This window comes from Anticarsia gemmatalis, chromosome 21 (assembly GCF_050436995.1).
Source record: "Anticarsia gemmatalis isolate Benzon Research Colony breed Stoneville strain chromosome 21, ilAntGemm2 primary, whole genome shotgun sequence".
In the NCBI taxonomy this organism is placed as follows: Eukaryota; Metazoa; Arthropoda; class Insecta; order Lepidoptera; family Erebidae; genus Anticarsia; species Anticarsia gemmatalis.
This window is the reverse complement of record NC_134765.1, coordinates 5310354-5333713: the sequence shown is the minus strand read 5'-3', so window position 1 is coordinate 5333713 and position 23360 is coordinate 5310354. Positions and strand designations below refer to the sequence as shown.

The window sequence follows — 23360 nt, the reverse complement described above, 5'->3', positions numbered from 1 at the left end:
TATGTTATTATTTTCTTACTATCAACCATGAAACGTCTTATTTCATCTTAATTATCAAGAAAATAATATTTTTTAACTCGTATTTACCTTTGTTATAGATTTTTTACTGTGCAAATAATGCAATAATCCTACGCAAAATTTTCTTTTCATTAATTAGTTTATATTTTAGTTTGAAAGAGCTATTTACTGGATTTACCTATAGTCTGTCAACTTTGTAGAGAGCCTTGACGTGTACGATTTATTTCGATTGCACAGAAAATAAATTCGTATTTTTTTCCAAATGTAGTGTTCAACAGGTCATCGTCAGCTTTGCGGGTCACTGATGATCTAAATTCTCAATTTTGTATACCTTCGCCAGCCGTGTATACAAGGCTTTGTCCTACGTTGATGGACTAGTTAAGTTTGAGACATGGTCCTGTGTATTCAAGCAAAATTTTTATTTCTCACAATAAGCCCATGAAACACCGTGGCACGACACAAATTATATCTATAAACGTTTCAAAGCTCAAGGGAAAGTACCGCTAGTTTCCCCGATTTCAACATTTAACCGTAACACATAAATAAATAACAATTTAATATCCATCATAGTTGTGTACGATAATGTGGCTAACGCATACATACATACAAATCCATACAATACCACAGAACACCATACAAAGCTGATGGCAGTTTAGATTGGACGTAATTATCGCGCCCTGGTTATAATATACCTATGGCGTTTGTATATAAACCACTACATATATTATTAGGTATTTGAAATGTACCTATACTAGTATCCTATACTAATAAGTATAATAGTGCTATGAAAGTTAAATTCTCTATAATAGTATGAACGTACTAATATTAAGTATGCATATGAAAATATTTTTGAATTCTTATTTCATCGGCAAGGATTCGTTAACTTTATATAAAACGAAACAAATTATATCAGCATTAAGTTTTTTTATCTAATTCATGGCTGTCTTGCTACTGGACAAGGGGTCTCCTCCCGAATGAGAGAGAGGTTAAACCTTGAGTCCACCACGCGGGCCAAGTGGTTTAACAATTTTCTGCATTAAGTAGGTAGTTCTTTTAATTCCCAGTCTTTTCTATTGAATTAGATTTCATTGCGAAAAATTATTGAAATTAGTATGTAGTGTTTGTAAGAGCAACGCCGCAATACGAGGTACGTTTATCAGAACCAATTAAATGATTACAAAAAGGAGCTATCAAAAAGTACCCAAATAGTAATTTATCTTTCAAAACTACAAATCGAACAGACCTGTCTAGTGAATTTCAATAATAATTGCTGATACGAAGAATCTGTACGGTAGTGTATTATAATTAAATAATTATTTAATAGTTACCTATTATTTTGGTATAATTGCAATAACATTTAGTTTGGGATAACCTAAGGGCATTAAGAGGTCAAAATGTACGTCGGCGCCGCGATGTCGAAATATTTCAAGGATTTTCCAAAACCTTGATAGTGTTTTTATTTTCGGTAGACGCTAGGTTCTGTATCACCTTTGTTTTTCGTTATTTGAAAATTATTGTAGTTCTATGTACCGTTTGTTTCTAAATTTGTGTGACTAAATGATTAAGAACCGCCTAACGTTCCATTAGGAACTCCTATTTTTTTTTACTTTTTTACATACCAAGCATGTAAAATTGATTGACTAATAGAAAATGCTAGTTCCCTTAACCTTTACCTAAAGATAAGACAAGAAGGCATTCGAGGTTGAGAAAGACGACGTCAAGGATAGGACGAAGAGGAAGAACAGTGTAAGAAAGGCTGCTCCCACCATCATGTGGGACAAATACGCAGGAAGAGAGTTTCCTCAACTTCAACCGTCGAAAACTCTCTATGTAAGTTTTGGTAGATTCTCGTAACTAAGTCCATAGGACACGTGTTCCAATGGTAGGTATATAAGCCGTCTGCAAGCTCTGTATATTCATTCGTTCTAACTGTATGCTGGAAACACATTAGAAGTCGGTCACTCGTATGGCATGCTTTCAGGCGGCTTTAAATTATGAAATTAGTTAGTCGACCAGTTACTTTGCGAAAATACAAAACTCATTTTCCCTGTAACTGCTAAACTATAATAAGTAGTCATAAGTACATCGATTTATAGCAGAATTGCTAAGTATTTATTTGTTAATGTACTAAAGTGTCGGAGCGTATCAGCGAACAATGGAGTGTTGAACAAAAACCACGGGTACAATTATCTAGTTTCGTAACGCAACCTACTAAAACTACGAAACACCGCACCGTGCCGCGTCGACGTTCTGTCGTTTTGGGTACCGAAAGAAAATTTAAAAACGCTTTTTTGCGCGATTCTTTTCGCTATTAGATCATTTACTTTATTTTATCGGATGTTCAGCGATCAGTGCCAAATTTGTTCAAGCCGCCCAAAAGGCATTTGATGACTGTTATCTTCATTGGGAAATTCCGGACCGATATTATATGCACTCTCGAAGCTCCTAGATGCTCGATCAGCACTTAAAAATTACGATATTTAAAAAAAATCTTTGTAAAATATTTTGGCCATTTTAATAATAGATACAATATTAACCTAACAGTCTGTTTTTCGTAATCCCACCCTGCCGCAAAATCCATCAAAATGCGACCTATATTTCTGTTTTTCCGTGGTCGTATGTTTAATGTTGTCCCCTACAACACACTTTATTTATGAGATTAACAGAAATTAACCGAAAATTGTTGCTTATTAGTGCGAATGAAATAATGTCTCGAAATAACGGTGGCAGATGTTTTTTGATAATTCGCGCGCACAAAGGGCGTGTTGAAATATGCGCGTATTATCATGTGTTACGATGACGAGAATACGGAAATGTATTTTGTATGATAAAATTACTGTAAGTACGGCCTGTCAGACTTGCATAGCCGTGTAGGTTTTCGCCAACTGCGGCCAAAATATGCGGAATAAGTAAGTAAACTGTTCTGTATCCTTTACTATAAGCATTTCTACGCAAGAGATCTTTTTTTGTTGAAATAAAAACTGTCTACGATTCTCCTAAAATTTATTTATGTCCGCCCGGAGGAATTTTGTCCAATTTACAATCATCTGTTTGTTATGTATTGGACATGTTCACACCTATGCGTAAGCTGTGAATCCATTATCAATGACCTTCATCTATAGGAATTAAAAGTCAATAAATTATAGCCGCAAAAAGCTTTTTTCAGGCTTAAATCAGCTGTGGCCGCAATTTAAATTACGACGAGTACTATTAACACCATCAATTAAATATTATGTAAGGACTTAGTATGTGAAATTCTTTGATTGTATTATAATATTTATCCTAATAACTACTAAAAATTAATACCCAGAAACCCTAAGACCAACTCAGTGTATTGTCTAAATAAGGTAAATTATTATTTAAAAAATTCAATTACTTACAATTATTTATTCTCAAAATGCTAGTCTAAAATTACATTAGGATGGCATGATTGTATTTATTTTAAACTTATGTCTCAGTTGTTCTGTAACTTTTTTTATAATAAATACTTTTTACTGCCATCTCTCAATATACTGACGAACTAGTGTATAAGCATCAGGTCTGGATGACTTTTTAATTTTAACAAAAGCCAACAGATGTCGCGATTCTCTATAATGTAAGTCATACACGCGTTAGTTCGGTCATATATTCATAGATGGCAACCTAGTACATTTTTTATCCCTTGCTAAATTATTAGAACTAACGAATAATTTGATCCCGCCTTTCGGTAGCATTTGAGAAAATTGTATGCTATGTCTGACGGTGGAATCTTTTTACGACTCAAGCATTTGTCAATTAGCGCTTCCACGTCGTTGACCTCTGAAATCAAAGGAAAAGTAAAATTGAAACCTTTAAAATGCGATGAGTGTTTGTTCTGTTAATATAGAAAATGAATTATACAAAAAACGGTGGGATTTTAATAATAAATATCTTTTGGTTTTTTCTGCAACATAAATAAAATATGTGCTAGAATTTCTCTTATTAAGCCTAGACAGAAGAATTGTAAATTTTACCACCTGTCGTTAAAATAGAGCACTTTAAATGGCTCTCCATTTAAGATCTGTTGGCTAATGCAATAAGGAGCGACTGCTAGAAGGATAATAAATCTAAAGCAAACGTTTGTGCGAAATATATTGTGATAAGTTTCGAACTTACCAGATCTTGGTATTTTCGATATAGCCTTATCCAATTTGAAGACTCCTTGAGGTGACATCATTCCAGTTTTCACCAATACGCACAACGTCCATAGTTTTAAGTGCATATCTGCTTTACGCTGTAATAATAATATTTTTTGTATTAAGAGTTAATTATAAAAATACCTTGGCTGAGTTGTAAGTAATAAGTAAAATCGTAACCGATATTCAGTGTTAATGAAACATCTCGGGAATTGTTCAATGAAAAACTGTATCTTTAACTAGCTGACCCGCGCAACTTCGCTTGCGTCACATAAGAGAGAATGGGTCAAAATTTTCCCCGTTTTTGTAACATTTTTTACTGGTACTCTGCTCCTTTTGGTTGTAGCGTGATGATATATTGCCTATAACCTCACTCGATAAATGGGCTATCTAACACTGAAATAATTTTTCAAATCGGACCAGTAGTTTCTGAGTTTAGCGCGTTCAAACAAACAAACAAACTCTTTAGCTTTATAATATTAGTATAGATTCATATATCTGGTACACTTTCCATTTATCAAAAGGTTCTAGGGGAGTATCGGACAGAAAATAATAAAATTTAACCCATTGCTGTCGCACTGCTGGGCAAGGGTCTTATCTCAAAATGAGAGACCATCCTGGCCAAGCGCTGGGTAAGCCGAGGCTGACCAGCGTTTCAAGCACTAGTTAGATATTAAAAATAACTAAATATTACCGGGTGTTGAAAATTTCTGAGCTTGACAACATATTTAGGGTTGACATTCGTTTCATCGATGCACTGCGACTGCGTTTTCTTGAGATATAAAATGGTATCTTCTGTCTTGTTGTGATGATGTACCGGAGGTGGGTGCTGAGAAATATGTTAATAAATTTACATAGAATAGTTTAAACGTTACAAAAATAACATGTCACATAAGTCAGACGAATTTTCATAGAAATATTCTTGATGTTGCCCAGAAGAACAAAGTGGAACAAAGCGCAAAATTGTGTATGCAAAACGTTATTAACTATGTATTTATTTGGACGTGACTGCAATTCACACTCGCACTCGTGTTGAAAAAAACTAAAGCAGATGATGTGGACTTGTGCAAAATGTAACACATTATTGCAATTCTTAATGCTGTCATCATTATTCAGTTTTCACTCGTGCTGTATTCAAAATTCAAAGAAGATTGGTGATGCAAATTCGTCGAATAAAAGTACACAATAAAATGCACAAACAGTAATAGAAAAACAAACAATTAATCTCCGATGAGTGCCGTTTCTTTCGTCGTCACGTGACTGAAAACGAAAACGAAATAAATATAAAACACCTCGCTCCTTACATACTAATGTTAACCCATCCACCCCATCTTTTGAATAAATACAAGGAAAACTAAGTTAACCAGCTAAGGAGTCAAATATATTTTTATGTACGATTTTCACGGGTTGCACGTCACCAAAAATAGCCCTTAAATTAGTACCCAAAGCGCCAAAACAATCCACGGTAGTTATCTAATACCTTTTGGAAATTCATTGCAGCACAGGCTGACAATAATTAAGTTTTGGCCAGAACACCAAGAAAACTAAATGTATGACCGCGGTAATCCCCATATTTTATAAGTTAATTACCCTCTAACGCTTAAGTTACAAGCCGTGTTAAATAATTAGAAAACTACAAACCTGCTGCGGCACCAATCGACTTCCCTGCAGAGTCCACGACAATCTAAGCTGGCGAACAGTCCCAAAAACAAAATACTTTAGAAAATAGAACTTAATCCAAAGTTTAGTGAGGCATCTTATTATTAAGCACCTTTTATCCATCAGAAGAACCCAATTTGATAGACTTCTTCAGTTACTAAGTTAGTATACCCCATATTAGTTATATTACCTGTCGCGTCATGGCGATGAAAAAACTCAAAATTATAAATGCTCCAGTATACATGACTTTGCCTTCTATAACGAACGGTATAATAGCGTCAAATGGTGTTTTATTCTCGCTTTTATAGCCGTGTAGTTATCAAACACGGAAGATATGGGCATAACATTAGCTATTATATTTTAATACAAAGGATAATGACACTTGTAGGTTAATTCCATGATGCATTCTTGCTGAAGGGTCAACGATAGTTCTAGAGTTCATAACTGTAGTAGAAATGTGAAAAAAGGCTTTTAGAATATCATCGGTAGTAAGTAAAGATTATCGAATTCGAGTATAATACATTGTAGCGGCTTGTATCTCGGCTAAAGAGAGACTGAGCAATTGAAAAGATTCTAGCGTAAGGCACCTTTGTCCATGACGTAACAACTACCCAAATAGTGCATCTAGAACACAGTTACTACAGTTAGTTTGGGAAGATTCCTGTGTTGCTGTTGAATGTTCAGAACAAACCCATAAACAGAAAGAAAAATCGTAAATAAGCCTTAGAAATATTATTGATTACGTAACGCAAAATATAATGGATAACGATTCACATAAATATTATTATACTTAAGTTTATATTACTATAATTATACAAACATACATTATTTTACTTCAGACACCTGCATTAGTTCACATAGTTGATAAAACATTACTCACTACAAACTTCATCTTTGCTCTTTTTTTAATAGCTTTCATTCATTTTTTGTTCTCACTGGTAGCGGGTACTTTGAATTCACTGCGAGACTGAAAAAAATAAAAAATATATTGCCATTAGTAACCGCAGTTCCCAGTCTGGCCATAACATCGCAATTTACTTCAAGGGCTAATCCTTAAAATCCATTGATTATCAAAAACACCAACATATCTTTTGTATCATCACTGTAACCTTCTTCTTTCGTATAGATATTTAAGGCTGGAATGAAGCTCATATACATTTCAACCTTGATCCTTCGCATCACCTTCTCCTATAGCTATTCCGCTACGAAGACTATTTTTTTTAACGTTCTTCTGTGCTTACCACCTTTTTGGAGTATCCAAGTTCCAAAAGGACTATCCATAAGCATCCTTATTTTCTAAAATGTTGCACTCACATAAAAATGCATTTTACAGCATTCGTCTCTTTTGTCGCTTTCCTTTTGCATTTAGAGTTCTTTGTTATCTGCTACTGGTGTCTTCAAATCTGATGTCTTGCGTCTGTCGTTTACGATCTGTTTATCACCTAATATAGATTGCCATAATCACAATTTAAAACATTTCTGAATTCGTTTTACAGGTATCTAAGAGCCTGCTAATCCAGCAGCCAATACCTACTATCTAACGCTACCTAAATATCCAAAATGAGAACCGAATCGATCTCTACAATGATCAGGAGATGATGTCATTCAATTCTACAATGACGGCGCTTGTAATAATAGCCATTGTTTTAGATTATTGTTATTAAACATAAGGTATAAGAGCAACATAGGAAAATTCTATAGACTTTAGTACTATAGTTTCTATGGAGTTCTGGAATACTAGATAGTCTGATGAAGAAGGAAGAAACCCCAACCATTTCGACATAAAATATTTTACTGAAAAGGGCTGCAAAAGGGTTTATGTGTCAATATCATGTATTTAGAATTTCAGCCGACTATGTGTTCAAAGAATGATACTAAACGTGCATGCTAAATAGGACTTTGAGGAGTAGTATGGAGTATATTATTATGTACATTCGTATTTTCATACAGTTTTATCTGGTGGTCAGAGACTACACGACAGTAAGTAATAGCTAATTATCTAGAGATTGTGCAAAAGTGGTTTTACTATTTGTAAGTCGTTTCCTTCTGGAGATATCGATTTATTTTATTACTTACAGCTAGGTAGGTGTACATAATTATGTACGCTAGAATTTTATAACCAGAAACTGTTGTGATTGTTTTAGGCTGAAAGAGTCAAAATGTAGCGATGGAAAAGTACTAATATTCAAAAATAAAACGATGCAAGAAAATTGTTTTAATTTATTGATCAAAAATTAAATTCGTTTGGGCAGTTTTATTCAACAATAAGTATTTTCATTTGACAATATTCGTCCCTGTATTCCGAATTAATACTAAGCTACATTAATTTTGCTACAACCTAACATCCAAAGTTTAATTTCAATTTTCATAAAATAAATACGTGTAAATATAAATACAGTGACATCTATCGGTGACGAAAAGTAAACTTAGCTCAGTCGTTCACCGGACATGATGAAGTGCAGATGTGTCGTGCGTTCGGAATTTAGATACATAAACAACATAATATTTGTGAAAAAAGACATGGCTATGACGTAAAAGCCGGCGAAAGGGTATAATACGGGGAATGGGATGAGATTTAGAGGAAGATGGCGTGTTTGGGATCTTTTTCGTGGTAGCACTTGACGTAGTTCCATGCAGTCTGGTGTGGTGTGTTCCCCTTGTTCGCTAGGCAGGCATCGATGAGTTTCTCTACTGTGGGTTTGTCGGCTGAAACGAAAGTTTAAATTAGAATAGTTCTTTACTTTGTTTAGTTGGTTTTCACTTTCTGCGTTAATGGCAGTCATTACTTTATAACTGTTGCTTAGTTTTTACGGTGTTAATTATTAACTACGTTTTTTGCACATACCGATGACGATAAATAGAAGACAAGTACCATTAAATTTATGTGATCCAATACCACATGAAATCATAATATGGTACTGTGTCTCACTTATCATTTACAATGAGTATAATTCAATAGTGCACAATAGTTACCTGCGTTAGGAACCTTGGAGAGAGCTACATCCTTCTTGAACTTGCCGTCTTTGGTCATCAGCTCGGACTTGATCATCATGCAGAGGGCATATTTCTTCAGATCATCATTCTCCGCCTGAAACAACAAATATTCTGGAAGTGCTTCAACCAATGCATAATCCTAGGTTAAACACATCCTTGGCAAACTATCCATTAACAGTAGTCTACTTAACAGCATATTAATATTACCAACAACTTAAAAATGAAACTACCACTTAAATAACCCCTACGAATTACGATCAATTACAATACTTGACAATGTCGTCGTAAACCACTGAGGTGAAGCTACAACCAAACGTAAAGATTTCCGATGGTATCCTAATAAAACAAAAAGTTGAGCTAAATGACTTTTAAAAGAGTTCAGCTTCATAGTTCTCAAGTGTCAATGGTTAGTTTATCACTTAACTAGTGGTCTAAATTATAGAAAAGCTTATATAGAACTGCACTGTACCTTGTAGTCTCCACTTTTGAGCTTGTTGACCAGTTGTTCGTCAACCTTGGTCTCTCCGAGGCAGTCCGCGCGATGTTTCTTCAACTTTTCTTTCTGCTCGGCAGTCAAGGCCTGAATAAAAAATAAACGGATTATTATGCATGTATGTAATATTGATGTAAAACTTACACAACCCTTTAAGAAAATTCTAGATTTTAAAAGACAGCAAAGAATTATTAGCATAATAGTATGATTTAATAATGATTTTGTTTGGTCAGATTAAATTTAAAAAAACAGCCACTAATTCTAATTTAAACGTAAGAACATACTTAATCAAAAATACTGAGTGGTATTTAAATCCCATTTTTATTTATTCAAAATCACAACACTAACTATCATCATTTTGTACAATAAATTCCAATAATTATTAAATTATTTTACTCCGGAAACAAAACAAACAATTATTTTCAAAACCCAACCAAAACAAAAAAGAATCTGGAGCTAACGAATTACAAATAGTGGTTGCCTATAAGTTAAGTAAAATGATAAACACTGTTTAAGCTTTAAAGACTATTAGCAAAATCTTTCTTAGGGATGGTGAAAAGCGGTTGTTAATTATGTCAATAGTTAAATAGGCAAATAACGTAGTTCCACTCACCTGAGCCAAAAGAACACAAGCGGCGAAAACGATCAAAGTCTTCATGTTGCACGTTTAGTTGCACAGGGATAATGTGAGGATTCCCTCGGGCCCTCCGCTTTTATACCTGCAAGGATCAAGACTTATCGCATTGACCATAATCGCCGGCGAATTTGTCGGGGCTCACAACATTTTCATGATTATGTTAATTGAATTTAATAGTTTGAAATGCATCTAATAGTTTGAAATTCAATTCTAATAATGTTATTCTTTCAAAATATGAGATAGGTACTGCAAATCATGGTTAAAAATATAAAATGGTAAGAAGCACTATTTCCTTGTTCATCAAGCCTTTTAATGCAGAAGAGCTGCAGAGGTCCCATGCTTTTATCTGCTTGCGTGAATTAAGGTCTAAAAGAATGACTTAGAAAGTCAACACGTCTTGTCTCTGTAGTCTTAAGAAAGCCGTGATACGATCAGGCCAAATAAAAAATATATATCATATAACACTATTATATTCAAGAACTCAATGCAATGAGCAAAAATGGAAACCAAAAACAAACATTAAAATAAAATTTGAACAAAACAAACAAGTGCAACTGTTGGTCACACCTGTCCCAGCGTGGGTAGGTCTGGAAAGATCCGGCGAGTTTTGTGTACTGACACTAGCGCTGTGCTCACATACACGACTTTTTATTACTTCATTTAGTTTACATCAAGCTTATTATATCCTATTTTAAGAGACAACTGTCGTTGAACAAACTTTTTGTTTTATATAAAAACTTTTATAGTGCCTATACAAGTGATTGACACTGTCAATTTATAAAACACCCAAGTTATTTTCATCACCTGTATGCTACTATGACGCGAATAAGAAGTAGTTTTACTATTTGAATACGTGGTAGTGTCACCGATCTTTCGCACTTATAAGCTATAGTGATAGATACAGTAGTACATTAAGTAGTTGATGATCGAAACTCCGACCTAACGTTATTTGAAAATATGCCGTTGAAAAAACATTATTATGTCCAATATGTATAGATTTCTGAAATCCTTAAGAGTCGTAATAAAAGTAAAAGAACGAAAAAATTGTCAGTGCTACTGCATATTTCCTCTTTATTCAAGAAACATGTAAGTCTTACGCTCATTGTGCGCAACGGCTAAGCTCTAACTGATAAATTGCGAGTGAACAATCAAACTAACAACATAATGCAATAACCGACGGGCCGGTTGATTTATTGTTGTACGTTGACCCTTATGCCCTCTGATGTCCAATATGACGTAATTACTACAAAATGTCTCATCAATCTTTCAATAAGTGCAACAATAAAAGAAATTGTAGAGATTTGATTTATTTTCTTAATTTTCAATTCTTTGAGGAAAAAGAGTTTGAAATGTAAAGTAACAGATTGACACAAATGTTGTGTCATTTGCATTATGTTGCAAAATTTGTAAAGTAAATCCTTAGAGACCACGTCTAACAAAGAAGAACTATCAATGAAGACTCTCTTTTCTATGCTCTCTTTATATTTAATAAGGTCAGACTTCCTTTTTCACTTTCTCCTCCACTTCGCTCCATACTCGACATCGTCTGTGGAAACCTCACACTCGATATCATAAAAAAAATAATACCATTCTCTATTTTATTTATTTATTTTCAATATTTGATTTTGGCTTGCATTAAGAGCATAATCGTATTATTTATTATTCTGAGAGAGACTCGTGTTGTGCCGTATCTAATATCAACACTTGAACTAAAATTAGACTAGGCCTAATAAAATATAAACCGTTGAATTAGTGGTTGGACCTCTAACTGACCCTATTACTCATAGACGCGACAGAATATTATGTATTCTTAAAATATTACTTTTATTTATAGTTTAGCTAACATTCTACTAGTAAGTGCTAATGGGTTTTAGGGAAAATATCTACAAATATATAAAACAATAATTGCTTATCAGATTTTTGTCTAGAGCATTGCCAGATATAAGACAGCCCTGTCGTAAAAGAAGACCCACACAAAAATTAAACAACACATATTTTTCGCAATAAACATACAATTTTACAACGTCGACATGACAGACAGCCAATAACACTAATTGAAATAGCCTTCTAACAACGAACGTAGGCTTAACTGTCTCTTGCAACCACGATTCATCAAGATAATCCCTATAATATAAAGACTATTAAATTAATAGATACCAGTTCACGCCCTTTCGAACTAGAAGAAACTTACTTTTCAATTTAACTGGATTATACCATTTTCGTTCCAGAGTTTACTGGATACATGAGTTATAAAAAAAATAAAAGAATGTCGGCACGTATCCTTTGCTAAACATCTGTCTAGACGCAGTAACTGTAGATTAAAATTAACTTGGAACTAAGGTTACTTAGACCGGTTGTGGAGCATTTGGTGTCATCGTTTAATACGTTTAAGAAAAAGAAGCAAAAAATAGGCATAGTTTTTTATCTTGAAGATAGCTCTGGAACTAAGAATTAGTTCTTGTGGACTCAAAAACAATAAGGGGAACAATCAGTGAAACATGTATCTGTGAATCACACAAAAATGTAAGATTCAAGACATTCTAGACACTCAGTTTATTGGTAGTGAGGTAAAACATAACCACTGCGGCAATCGCGCCGTCTGCTGCAATAACTACGGACTTTCTTCGGAATAATTTGTTGACAAAGTAAGAGAAAGGAGATTACTTTCTCAAAATTGCTATCGATATTACCCAATTACACTCACAGACATCTGGCAGCTGCAATATTTTGAAGAAAGTCGATGAAAATGCTGCAAACCACGTAAATATTACCGTAGTAAATTTTGGCAGGGCCTTACGCATGCGCCAACCAACTGTGGTTTAACCTAAAACAAAAGTTTTGCTTGTCGCGCTAAAACAGTTTGACGAAAATCAACCGCTGAAGAGAATGTAAACAAATGAGTTTGGAAAACATCGAAACGAATTTGGAAAAATTGGAAAATTTGATCAAACAGTTTGGAATTGTTCGAAACACAAATGGATCGGATCGAGTGCGTTCTAGGAAACGTGAGCGGTGAGTTGTTTATTATTTTCATAATATTTTCTGTGAGTATAAGAATCTTTAAAAAATTGTGACGCACTTTTCCTTAAAATTATTTTATTATAACTATGATTTACTAGCATTTAATACTTTTATTAATAGAAAAAAGTGGTTTAATATTTGGGTATCGAAATAATATTGTTACTTTCAACGTTTTAATAATAATTTGAAATTGTATTTAAGACATTACTCTAATAATGGTAATAAGTACACACACACGTACATATTGACTGAAATTAAATTATTAAAGTGTAGTTTATATTAAAAATATTAACTTTAGATCTGTTTATCATATTTATGTGTGAAATGCCTTGTGTCCCACTAGAGAATAATAAGCAAAAAAAGGAATTGGAAAAAAATACTAATTTGATTGCATACAATTTGTACACAATATATGACTACACTACAAACAAGAAAATAAAAATAAAAATCTGCGGTTGAGTAAGCTTTAAATGTAATGTATTCGTAAGGTAAAATTTATTTACTTTTTTTCTAATAAGCAAAAATAGGTTCTTTAATATTATTATAATCATTTTCCATATTATTTTTTCATAACTTTTAAATACGGATTGTTCCACGTCATACTTGTTAAGTGTATGTGTGCAATGTTACTTACACACATTCATTTTTAATAAGATTTACTATTATTTACAGTTATTAAAATCTAATTTCTAAAATATTTGTAATTAAAATTTTTGTACCATTTTTAAATGCTCACGCACTCTACACGATTCTGTATGAAAATGCATTCTCATCTAAAAAATCAATAACCCCAGACAGAAACAAAACATCTCAGACAAAACTTAAGAGAAACTTGTAATAAAAGATCATCGAAGCTTGTATGCAGTAAACAGAATAAAGGCCAACTTCAGACTCATACAAAAACGCCGCATTGCGCAGCGTGCCACGCAACTAACTTCACTACACTCGAAAATAACACACATCAAAAGCGAAAATCTTACAATTAAAACAAAAATACACAAATATATTGTGAAAATCTGTGATAAAACAATAATAGTACTGACAAAAGACTGTCTTATTGTGAAATTCGACGGAAAATTGTGATTGCAAATAATTTTTACAAGTGTTGTTTTGACGTAGGAAATCGTGGCGTGAAAACTGGTAAGTCCTTTTCCCAATAAATATTTCCATTAATTCAACGTCTTTATATTGATATTCTATATTTACACATCTTGATATTCTGCATTTATTTACCAAAATGAAGGCTTTTCAACAAAAGCATTGCAATTAAAACATATCGAAACATTAGCGATGATTTCTAGTTCAGATTGATGGAGTTCATTATTGCGTTTCCGAAACCTTACTTGAGCCACAAAAATTGTGTAATTATCAAAATATAAATGTTTTCAATGAGTATGATAAATGTATATTAAAAATATAGATACGTATTAATAATAACCTGTTGATTTAGATGGAAAGTACAAAAGAATCTAGCTAATGCTTAAGGAATCCATCATAAATTCTCTATATAGTTCAATAGAATTTGCTGAATTCTGAAAAGTACATATTCATTTATTTAAACCTATTTTACAATTCAGTAGTAGTATTCAAGTTATCATTCGTACAATCAACTCGCTAATTCTAAAAATAGATCGTAATCAGTATCATTACGTTTCATTATAAATATCAACTGCCATGTCCGACACCAATAAACGTTGCGTGTTAATTTTATATTATTGTACGTTCCGGACGTTGACATATTAAAAAAGTGCCAACAGCGTCGGTGCCCGCAGTGCAGCGTCGAATCGATCCGCGTACAACGCATGCGCAAAACAAACACATTTACGTCAGTGGTCGCGTAGCTCGGTTGGGAAGTCGACGACATGCCGAAACCGACACCCGTCGAAGACCTCGTAGTCCCACCGCAGGACACAAAAATATGCGGAACTATCTGCATCTGTCAGATGACTGCAGTGCTTAGTGCAGTAGCTATAGTGTACCTCACCGTCGCCATTTACATGCCTTATACAAGAGCTACCGCGTCCGGAATCGATCCTACCCCGATCATGTGCACCACAACACGCGCTGTCAACAAAGAAAACTGTGACTGGGGATCCTGTGGCGAGTGGTGCCTGAGCAAGACCTCCGGCGCCTGCATCCAGATCTACGTCAACGTCAGGAAGAACGGAACATCCTTACTGTTATCTGAATGTGGAAATGCTGCAAATAAAACATGCTTCGGGATAGATCAAGAGAATGCCAAGAAATACCACTGCATCAGAGATGAATGCAGGAACTTGACAGGAACATTCAACTGTACGGAAGGAAAGTGTATCAACATAACGGACGCTTTTGAGTGTGCCTTCAGAGATACCGATCCCCCGTTGAAATGTTCTGGAAGAAGAGGGAAAATAACTTGTATAGATGTTCACGGACTATTTTCATGTAGTAGAGGCACTTGTAGGAAAATTAGGACACCGTATAACTGCGATCGTAGATGCGTCGACATTCCCACTCGCAATAAGAACGTTATAGTGTTAAGCGGAGATAGAGTATTTTTAGCTAAATGTGCAAAATTAGTTCAAGAAGATAAAGCAGAGATAGTTTGGACGGATTCAGGAGAAGAGGTGTTGATGTTATCGTGTCACGCAGTCCACAATGGCACGACAGGAGTTGTAGCGACTGATTGTATCAACGCTGCGTTACTACCACGCACAGAGATAGCAGATCTAACCAATTTCACTTATTTACAATATTTATACCAGTCCAGAGCGACTCCGAATCGCGTCATCGCTCCGTCCGAAGTTGAATTAACTCTAGCGAACGACAGCCGTTTGATGATAAATCTTGAAGGATGTGTGAACACATTGGCTGATGAGTGCAAAGAATTTCTTAAAGATTATGGTCGTGACGGTACCGACCACAACGCTAAAGCAAGATTCCCTTGCTTCTATACTGAAAACAACCCTGACACAGTTGTGTCTAGGTTTGACCTAGATTCGACATATCGTCAGTTCCTAGTAGCGCTGGTGCTTCCCACAGTGTTGGTGGTAGTCTCTTGTGTTACTTTGATGTTGTGTCAAAAGACCGTAGAAGTGGGTGATGATGCTAAAATGAGATTCAAGGGGTGCTCCGGTGGTCAGGCCGATATGCAAATGCATCCAAACGATCCTGTTTCTCCACTCTGAGATCAGTCACGTGAGATATAATTTAATGTTTCATATTTACATATTACTTTTTTTTACAAACAAAATATATTGCAGACTTATCTACTGCAGTGCGGATTATTCATGTTAATATATTTTATATTCGATAGATATGTAAATTGCTTCAGCATAAAAAAATATCAGATGACTATTTACTATTTGATGAATGATTCCTAGGAACTTCGAAATTAGTTTGATAGTTATCAAAATTTTATCGGTTCCCTTGTTGACAGCCACAGTCCATAAATTAAGCTAACCAATTTACATAATAACAACTTACTGGGACAAAAATAGCAGTCGATTATCTACTCGATAGCACTTAATAGCAATGAAAATATCGTGAATATTTAATGAAAAGTCCGTTCGTTTACTGTGATCGATAGCCTTAATGACAAATAAGTCGACCTTGACATCGTTGCGTGTCCAAAAGTGTTTTGTAGTGCTGAATATTTTAAGGATTTGATTTAATACTCCTACAAGAACTTTCAGACATTCAACTTGCTTATAATAGCTTGGTTAGGTAATCTTTCACGCGGTGGTAGGGTGCGACTGGCTCAGGCCAAAATTATGGCATTCGAAGGCACGCTAATAGTCTACTATGGGTCAAGGTGGCCTTAATACATATAATTATTTGAAAATATACGTTCATAAATGAAGTTGAATTAAGGCATAGAGTTTGAAAGTGACTCGTGAGTTAGTCACTATTTGGCGGCTGATTGGAGCACTAGTGTTAGCTGTTGCATATAATAATGAAGTTCAGCTAAAAGGTCTATTATTTATAAATGCACAATGCACTTAAACTAACAACTTAAAATATCAGAGGACGATTCACACAAATTATTGAATTGCTTAAATAATAATATGTTTTATTTTCTCCTGTTTCAGGCGTTCCCCTCCTTTGCGAGGGTCCGGCTAGTTCATTAAGAGACGACTAAACTTGCTTGCAATGCTTTCTACTGGCTGACACTCCCTCCAGATGTCTACTATGAGCAGATCCAGGGCCAGCCTCTCCCCAGCAGCGTCAGAACGATCGACGTTACCTATGGGCGCCTCTGCAGAGCCAGGCAGCCCCGACTTCAAGTCTCTGGAACAACCAACGAGGGAGCAGCTTCTAACCCACTTTTTTGAAAGATTCAAGTTCTACACATCATTATGTCTCGGCACGTCAGCCATTCTCGCAGTCTTCGCTTTCCTCTTTCTGATACCGTTCGTCGTAGAGCCCGCCATACAAACGATCCTAGCAGAGTTTGTGCCCGAAGCTGGCATATGCTCTGTATCTGAACACGTGCACGCGGAAACTTTGACTAATTGCACATGGGCATCCTGCAGAGAAGGGTGCACCACTGCACACACTAAATGCCATAAGATTCGTGTAAACTTAGCTAGGAAACCATACGTTGAATCAGGGCCAGTTCCTACAGAATGGGATGAAACGGACCTCAAGTTTCTGATAAACCCGGAAGGTTGTGGATATCCTCCTAGAGTGAATTGCTCAGTATTCGCGAGTGATTACGCGGGCCCGAGAGCTCCGAAGACTTTTCCCTGCTACTACAGTTTGACGAGGCCGGACTTGGTAGTAGCGAGATATTCTTGGGAGTCGACAGTGCGAGGTTTGATCCTAGCGCTGGTGCTGCCTACGACTGTCTTCGTGTTCAGTCTGAGTGTGCTCGCCTACTGGCACTGTCGTTGCTGCGACAGGGCATGTAACAGGCGAGTCCACGCCGAATCCTTCGCGAGTAAAGAGGAGTAAGTATACACATACTTTGTTTTGAATGTTTTTTGTCTTGATAGTAGTGTTTTATTTTATTGTCAAACATCGTCTTTTGTTCGTTGTAAGATTTGACAATTGTTCTTTTAATCTCTAATGATAGAAGCGTAGACATTTTTCCTAATTTTTCATATTTTATAATAGTGTATATACTGGACTTTCAGGTCCTATCTCAAGTATGGTGTTGGAACTACGTAGTTTTAATGGATTATAGTATTACAAGTATGTTTTACATCGCATTTTGCACCGTGCAGAGTGAAATATTCTGTAGTACTGTATTTGTACTTTCACAATAGGCGTTGACGACATTATGTAACCGCAGTTCATGATATCTTTTGAAGGTTTTTATACAAAAATAGATTTATATTTAGATTTTTCAACCATGTTTGTTGTTGTCAGGTTCAACAAGAAACATAATTGAATACACGGCCATTTAGAAGAGTTTTAATAAATCAGGTACTTACTTCATTGGAAAGTATTATACACACAAAATTAAAAGATAAATTGAACTGTAAATAGTTAAGCAATAGGTAGACAATCGCACAACAATAGTTAGTAATAAAATAATAGATAGAAATTGCAAAACATTTCACTACTCTTTGCTCAGTCGTTTAATAATGCAGCACCATAATTTTGTCATCAGATGTTTAAGATTTATTAATTTCTACATTATAATATACTTCAATACATAATGTTGTAAAGTAAAATATTTTATTCCAACTTAATACTTAAAAATCGGCACTTATTCTATACAAGTACTAATAAAAATATAATTTTGCTCTCTACTTAAAAGTATGTAATGTATTGTAAATACAGCAATATTTTTGTCAAATACAAATAATAATTACAATATTTTAATCAAAATATATCTAATATTGTTGTTTGTTTTTAATTTTCAGTAGCAAACTGCTATGCGAGTTGGACGACGACCCGAGCGATGATGTGTTCTGACGCCGAGCTTCAGCTGCCCGCCGCCGCGCCTCCCCACGTAACCCAGGAGATGGTTACGCACAACTGTAAACACTGCGTGGTTACCGCGTGGTTGCTGCGTGGACCCAGCGTATTCACGGCGACACTAGTCGCAACTAATACCTGGTTGAAACGCCCATGCGGTCCTTCTATATTAACCCTTATAAAATTACCCGTATATTCCATATTAAAACTGCGATATTAATCTATCTAATCACCATCGATTGAAAAGTTCATACAGAATGGAAGGTTGTGAGATTAAAATTACTCTAATTCTTTCATGATAGTTTTTTTATGAATACAAAATCGATTACATCATCGTCATCACTTAGGTAGACTTTTGAAAACTAAATGCAAAAATAATGGTTCATAAAATATGTGTGAACTTTTCAATCGATAGGCCTTCCAGTATATTCGATATTTCGATTTATCATTTAAGTAGTGCATTTGCGAAAAAGGAAAGTGCAATTATATTAATAAGAATATCTTCAAATTAACGGGGAGGTGTTAAAATCGGAACAGTATTAAAATTTTATGACTTTTTGGCGGGCAACAAGGCTTACGCTTGAAAACATTTATGAAAAATTTTCAAAAAATAAATATAATCTAAAACAGCGTCTCTTTATTATAAAACTGAGCTATGCCGGATAGTGTTAAGTCTTTTATTTTGATATTTTTTGCTTCCGGAAACGCGTGATCATTATTATTTGATTTTTTACTTGTATAATAAATATAGATAGAAAAATAATATCATTCAAATATCATGTTCAAACTTGTGTACCTTAATAAAACAGTAAGTCATATTTTTCGTCCGCATTTATGAAAAAAAGCTAAGAAATAGAAAAAGACAATATCATCAATATTATTAATTAAAGTAGTGAATGAACACTTTCACGGATATTCACACGCCTAAAATAGCAAATTGTTAATGTAAATAACAATATCATTTATTAATATCGTGTGTTAATTTGTAAAACTTGATTTTACGAATAGTCTTTGCATTTATTTTTTGTAGTTAAATAATAGTCGTGCAATGAATAGATATTATTCTTTAGTGTTTAATCGTTAATTTTATTAAAAGTAGTTGATATTTATACTTGGTTTTTAATGCAGCAATTAATTGTAAATTAGCTTTAAGTTGTTAAGTGTTATTGATAATATAATTAGCTTTCTCTCATGTTTAAAATAATGTAACATTGTAAATGTTTCGAAAGCTACAGTGCCTATACAAGTTTAAGAAAACGCTATGATAATTTAATCAACACCTAAGTCATTTCTGCCAATTAGAGCACGTAGCATTTCTTTCATTGAGCAGTTTCATTTAATTAATGTAAAACTTGCTAGTGTTCATTTATAACAATTAAGCTATTTTAATATCTTTGTAAGTAGAGTCTACTTATACTTTTAGCTTCTAGCCAAAAAATAATATTAAGTTAAATAAAATTAATAATTATTGTACATAATCTGCCACTTTTTGTGATATTATATAAATATATTGTTCAAAGCTTTAAACCTAAATCTCAACCAACTTGTGTGTTTGTAGTAAATGTATCAACAATTTAATATTTCTATTAAATGTATTAAGTTTCGTCTTTATTTTTTGTAACGTGGATTTTATTTTTCAAAAATGAATTACTTCTTATGATTAAATTCTTTGAAATGTCTCAATGTATTTGTAAAATATATGGAATCAAAATTGTTATTTGCTGTGACTTAAATGTAAATAATTGGATTAATATTTGTTTCGGATTTAATTAGTGTTTAGATATACGCAAGTGATGCATCAAACTGCAACAAAACACAAAGTGTAATGACAAATAAAGCTTGTTTTGTAAATTTGTTTTATTTTGTACAGATATCCTATCATATTTCAGTCTTATTAGTATTCCACAAATAACTTCACTTTTCTATTTGTAACCCGTTACTATCCCACTGCTGGGCGAGGGTCTCCTCCAGAACGAGGGAGGGGTTAGGCCTAAAGTTCACCACGCTGGCCAAGTACGTGTTGGGTACTTAGCTTAGATCCTGTATATACAGGATCACAATCGAGGAAGTTTGTTTAGCAGATTGTTGTAAAGATTTTATACACCTCCTGCTTATAAAGTTATTACATTAAATTTGTTATAGTTCAAGCACTTAATAGTGGGCCTTGGGTGTAAGGCTCACGGTTGGCGGAGGTTTACGAAAATCAGAATTTAGAGCATCAGTAACCGTATATGCAGCGTACGGTAGTTTGTTCGATAAAGCTCTTTTCTCTTGAAAATGCAGACAATAGTTATTTACATTTTGATAAATCAAGTCAAGGCATTCTACTAAGTTGTTGGACTATAAAACGTAAGTTGCTAGAGAGGTACAACCATAATACCGACAATATTGTTTTTACCACTGCGCCACAAAGTAGAGTCTGCTGTTTAAAATAGTTGAGATTTTAAATTATTGTAAGTGAAAAACAATGATTGTCATTTTGTTGTAAAGTGTAAGCAAGGTTTGACCTCTTTTTAACCGCAGTTAGTAAGTATTACAAGGTAAGAAAAAAATATTTTGTATGTATATAAAGTCTTCGGTAAGTAATCCCGAAATAAGAAAATTGGCCTTACCTCAGAAAATTCAATCAATGCTGTTTAGTCTTTAGACCTATTTGGTATATAATATTTACAACAAATTATGATACGTATCAGAATTGGAAAAATCCAACAGTAATCTAAGCTACTGCCATCTAACGTCAAATATAAGAATCAACGACTTCTTAACTTGTTGTTAATATATATTTATTTATTTATTTATTTTAAACTTTGTATACAGAGCTGTATAAAGGCGGACTTAATGCCAGGAGCATTTTCTGCCAGTCTACCTTAGGGTGATGCAGAGATTGTTGTGAAGGTGTTTAAAAAGAGGAAGGAGAGTGAGATGAGAAAAGTGTGTAAATAAATAATAATAGATGTAGACAACATGAGTGTAAATTAATAATTATATTAAATATATACTAACATATAATTAAATATATACAAAATAATACATATACATACATATTAATTACATAAATGAAAATAACATACAATAAATATACAATAATAGGTAAATATATGAATACATATAAACTAAGCAAATTGTGACGATTCAGCAACTTTGTTCAGCAATAGATCTTTTACCTTGCTCTTGAACGTAAGACGGTTAGTGGACATCCTGATTTCAAGAGGGAGCGCATTCCATAACAGGACTGATTGGACAGGGAACGAAGAATTGACAAACCCAGAAGTGTGGGAGGGGCAGAGAAGAATAAGATTGCTTGAAGAGCGGAGATTACGATTGTGGTTATCACACAAGTATTGAAAGTAGGGAGTTAGGTAGGCTGGGGGAGTAGGGGAAGTAAGAAAAGAGAACAGTGTCGTGAGTGCACGTAAATTACGGCGCTCACGAATTGGTAGCCACCTAAGTTGAGAGCGATAAGTAGATACATGATCATACTTGCGAAGATTGAAGATAAATCGAATGCAGTTGTTAAGAAGACGGTCAAGTTTGTTGAGGAGATCTGCATTCAGGTCAAAGTAACACACATCACCATAGTCGATCAGAGGGAATATTAAGGTCTGCACAAGCATGGCTTTGGTCCTGGATGGCAGAAAGTTTTTGAGGCGATATAAAGCCCGCAGTGTGCTAGTCACTCTGCGACAAACATTGGCTATTTGGACTTTCCAGCTCAACGTTGAATCAACATAAAGACCTAAATCCCTTACTGAAGACGTCGTGTCAATAGTCCAGCCGTTAAAGACTATAGGTGGTACATGAACATTACCTAATCTGCTAATATTGCGGTGACTGCCTACCACTATAGCCTGACATTTGGCAGGGTTAACGGCCAAGCCAAACTTCTCAGACCAGCACCTAATGTGTTCGAGGTCGCTATTCACGACGTCTACAGCTGTCGATATAGAGTCCACGGACTCTTGCGAATAAAGTTGCAAGTCATCAGCATACAGATGATACGATCCTCGAAGATTTTGGGTTACTAGATTGATGAATATTGAAAATAATAAAGGAGAAAGAATGCCGCCTTGTGGGACGCCAGAATCCAGTCCACGCCAGCTCGATGAAGATTCACCGAAGTGAACCGATTGCTGGCGCCCTTGAAGATATGAGGAAAACCAATTCAGCGCACCGGAAGATATGTTAAGATGGGAAAGGATAGAGAGAAGGATATCATGACTGACGGTATTGAAGGCGTTCGAGAAGTCTACTAAAGCCATAACAGTGACTTTAGTATCCTCCATCCCCGCCCTAACATCGCCAGTCACCTTAAGGACTGCCGTCGTAGTGCTGTGGCCTGGTCTGAACCCGGATTGGAGCGGGCTAAGTAAGTTGTTATTTAACACAAACTGTGTTAACTGCTTGTGTACGCAGGCCTCCAGCACTTTGGAGAGAAAAGGAAGAATGGAAATGGGTCGGAAGTGAGCTGGAAGCGACG

General features: G+C 34.8%; 3 protein-coding genes across 4 annotated transcripts; 2 read left to right on the top strand and 1 right to left on the bottom strand.

The window, feature by feature from the left end:
• Positions 1 to 3445: 3445 nt before the first annotated feature.
• Positions 3446 to 10037, bottom strand: LOC142982362 (uncharacterized). The gene is made up of 9 exons (XM_076128823.1): positions 9932 to 10037; positions 9295 to 9405; positions 8805 to 8919; positions 8410 to 8537; positions 6022 to 6138; positions 5814 to 5861; positions 4867 to 5001; positions 4153 to 4270; positions 3446 to 3816 (listed from the first exon to the last, which is right to left on the bottom strand). Exons 1-9 carry the CDS (start codon positions 9974 to 9976, stop codon positions 3683 to 3685), a joined length of 951 nt encoding a protein of 316 aa, XP_075984938.1. The 5' UTR covers positions 9977 to 10037; the 3' UTR covers positions 3446 to 3682.
• A 4535-nt stretch (positions 10038 to 14572) lies between these two features.
• Teh3 (tipE homolog 3 phospholipid transfer protein) lies at positions 14573 to 16143 on the top strand. Its single transcript, XM_076128333.1, has one exon. The coding sequence runs from the start codon at positions 14839 to 14841 to the stop codon at positions 16141 to 16143; it is 1305 nt and encodes a 434-aa protein (XP_075984448.1). The 5' UTR covers positions 14573 to 14838.
• Positions 16144 to 17137: 994 nt separating this feature from the next.
• On the top strand, positions 17138 to 20728 carry Teh2 (tipE homolog 2 phospholipid transfer protein). Of its 2 annotated transcripts, none has more exons than XM_076128334.1 (2): positions 17138 to 17907; positions 18829 to 20728. In XM_076128334.1, the coding sequence occupies exons 1-2, from the start codon at positions 17138 to 17140 to the stop codon at positions 18878 to 18880; spliced, it is 822 nt and encodes a 273-aa protein (XP_075984449.1). In that variant the 3' UTR covers positions 18881 to 20728. The 2 variants fall into 2 exon arrangements, with proteins under 2 accessions (XP_075984449.1, XP_075984450.1); XM_076128335.1 differs by lacking the exon at positions 18829 to 20728 and adding an exon at positions 18329 to 18377.
• Positions 20729 to 23360: the final 2632 nt, after the last annotated feature.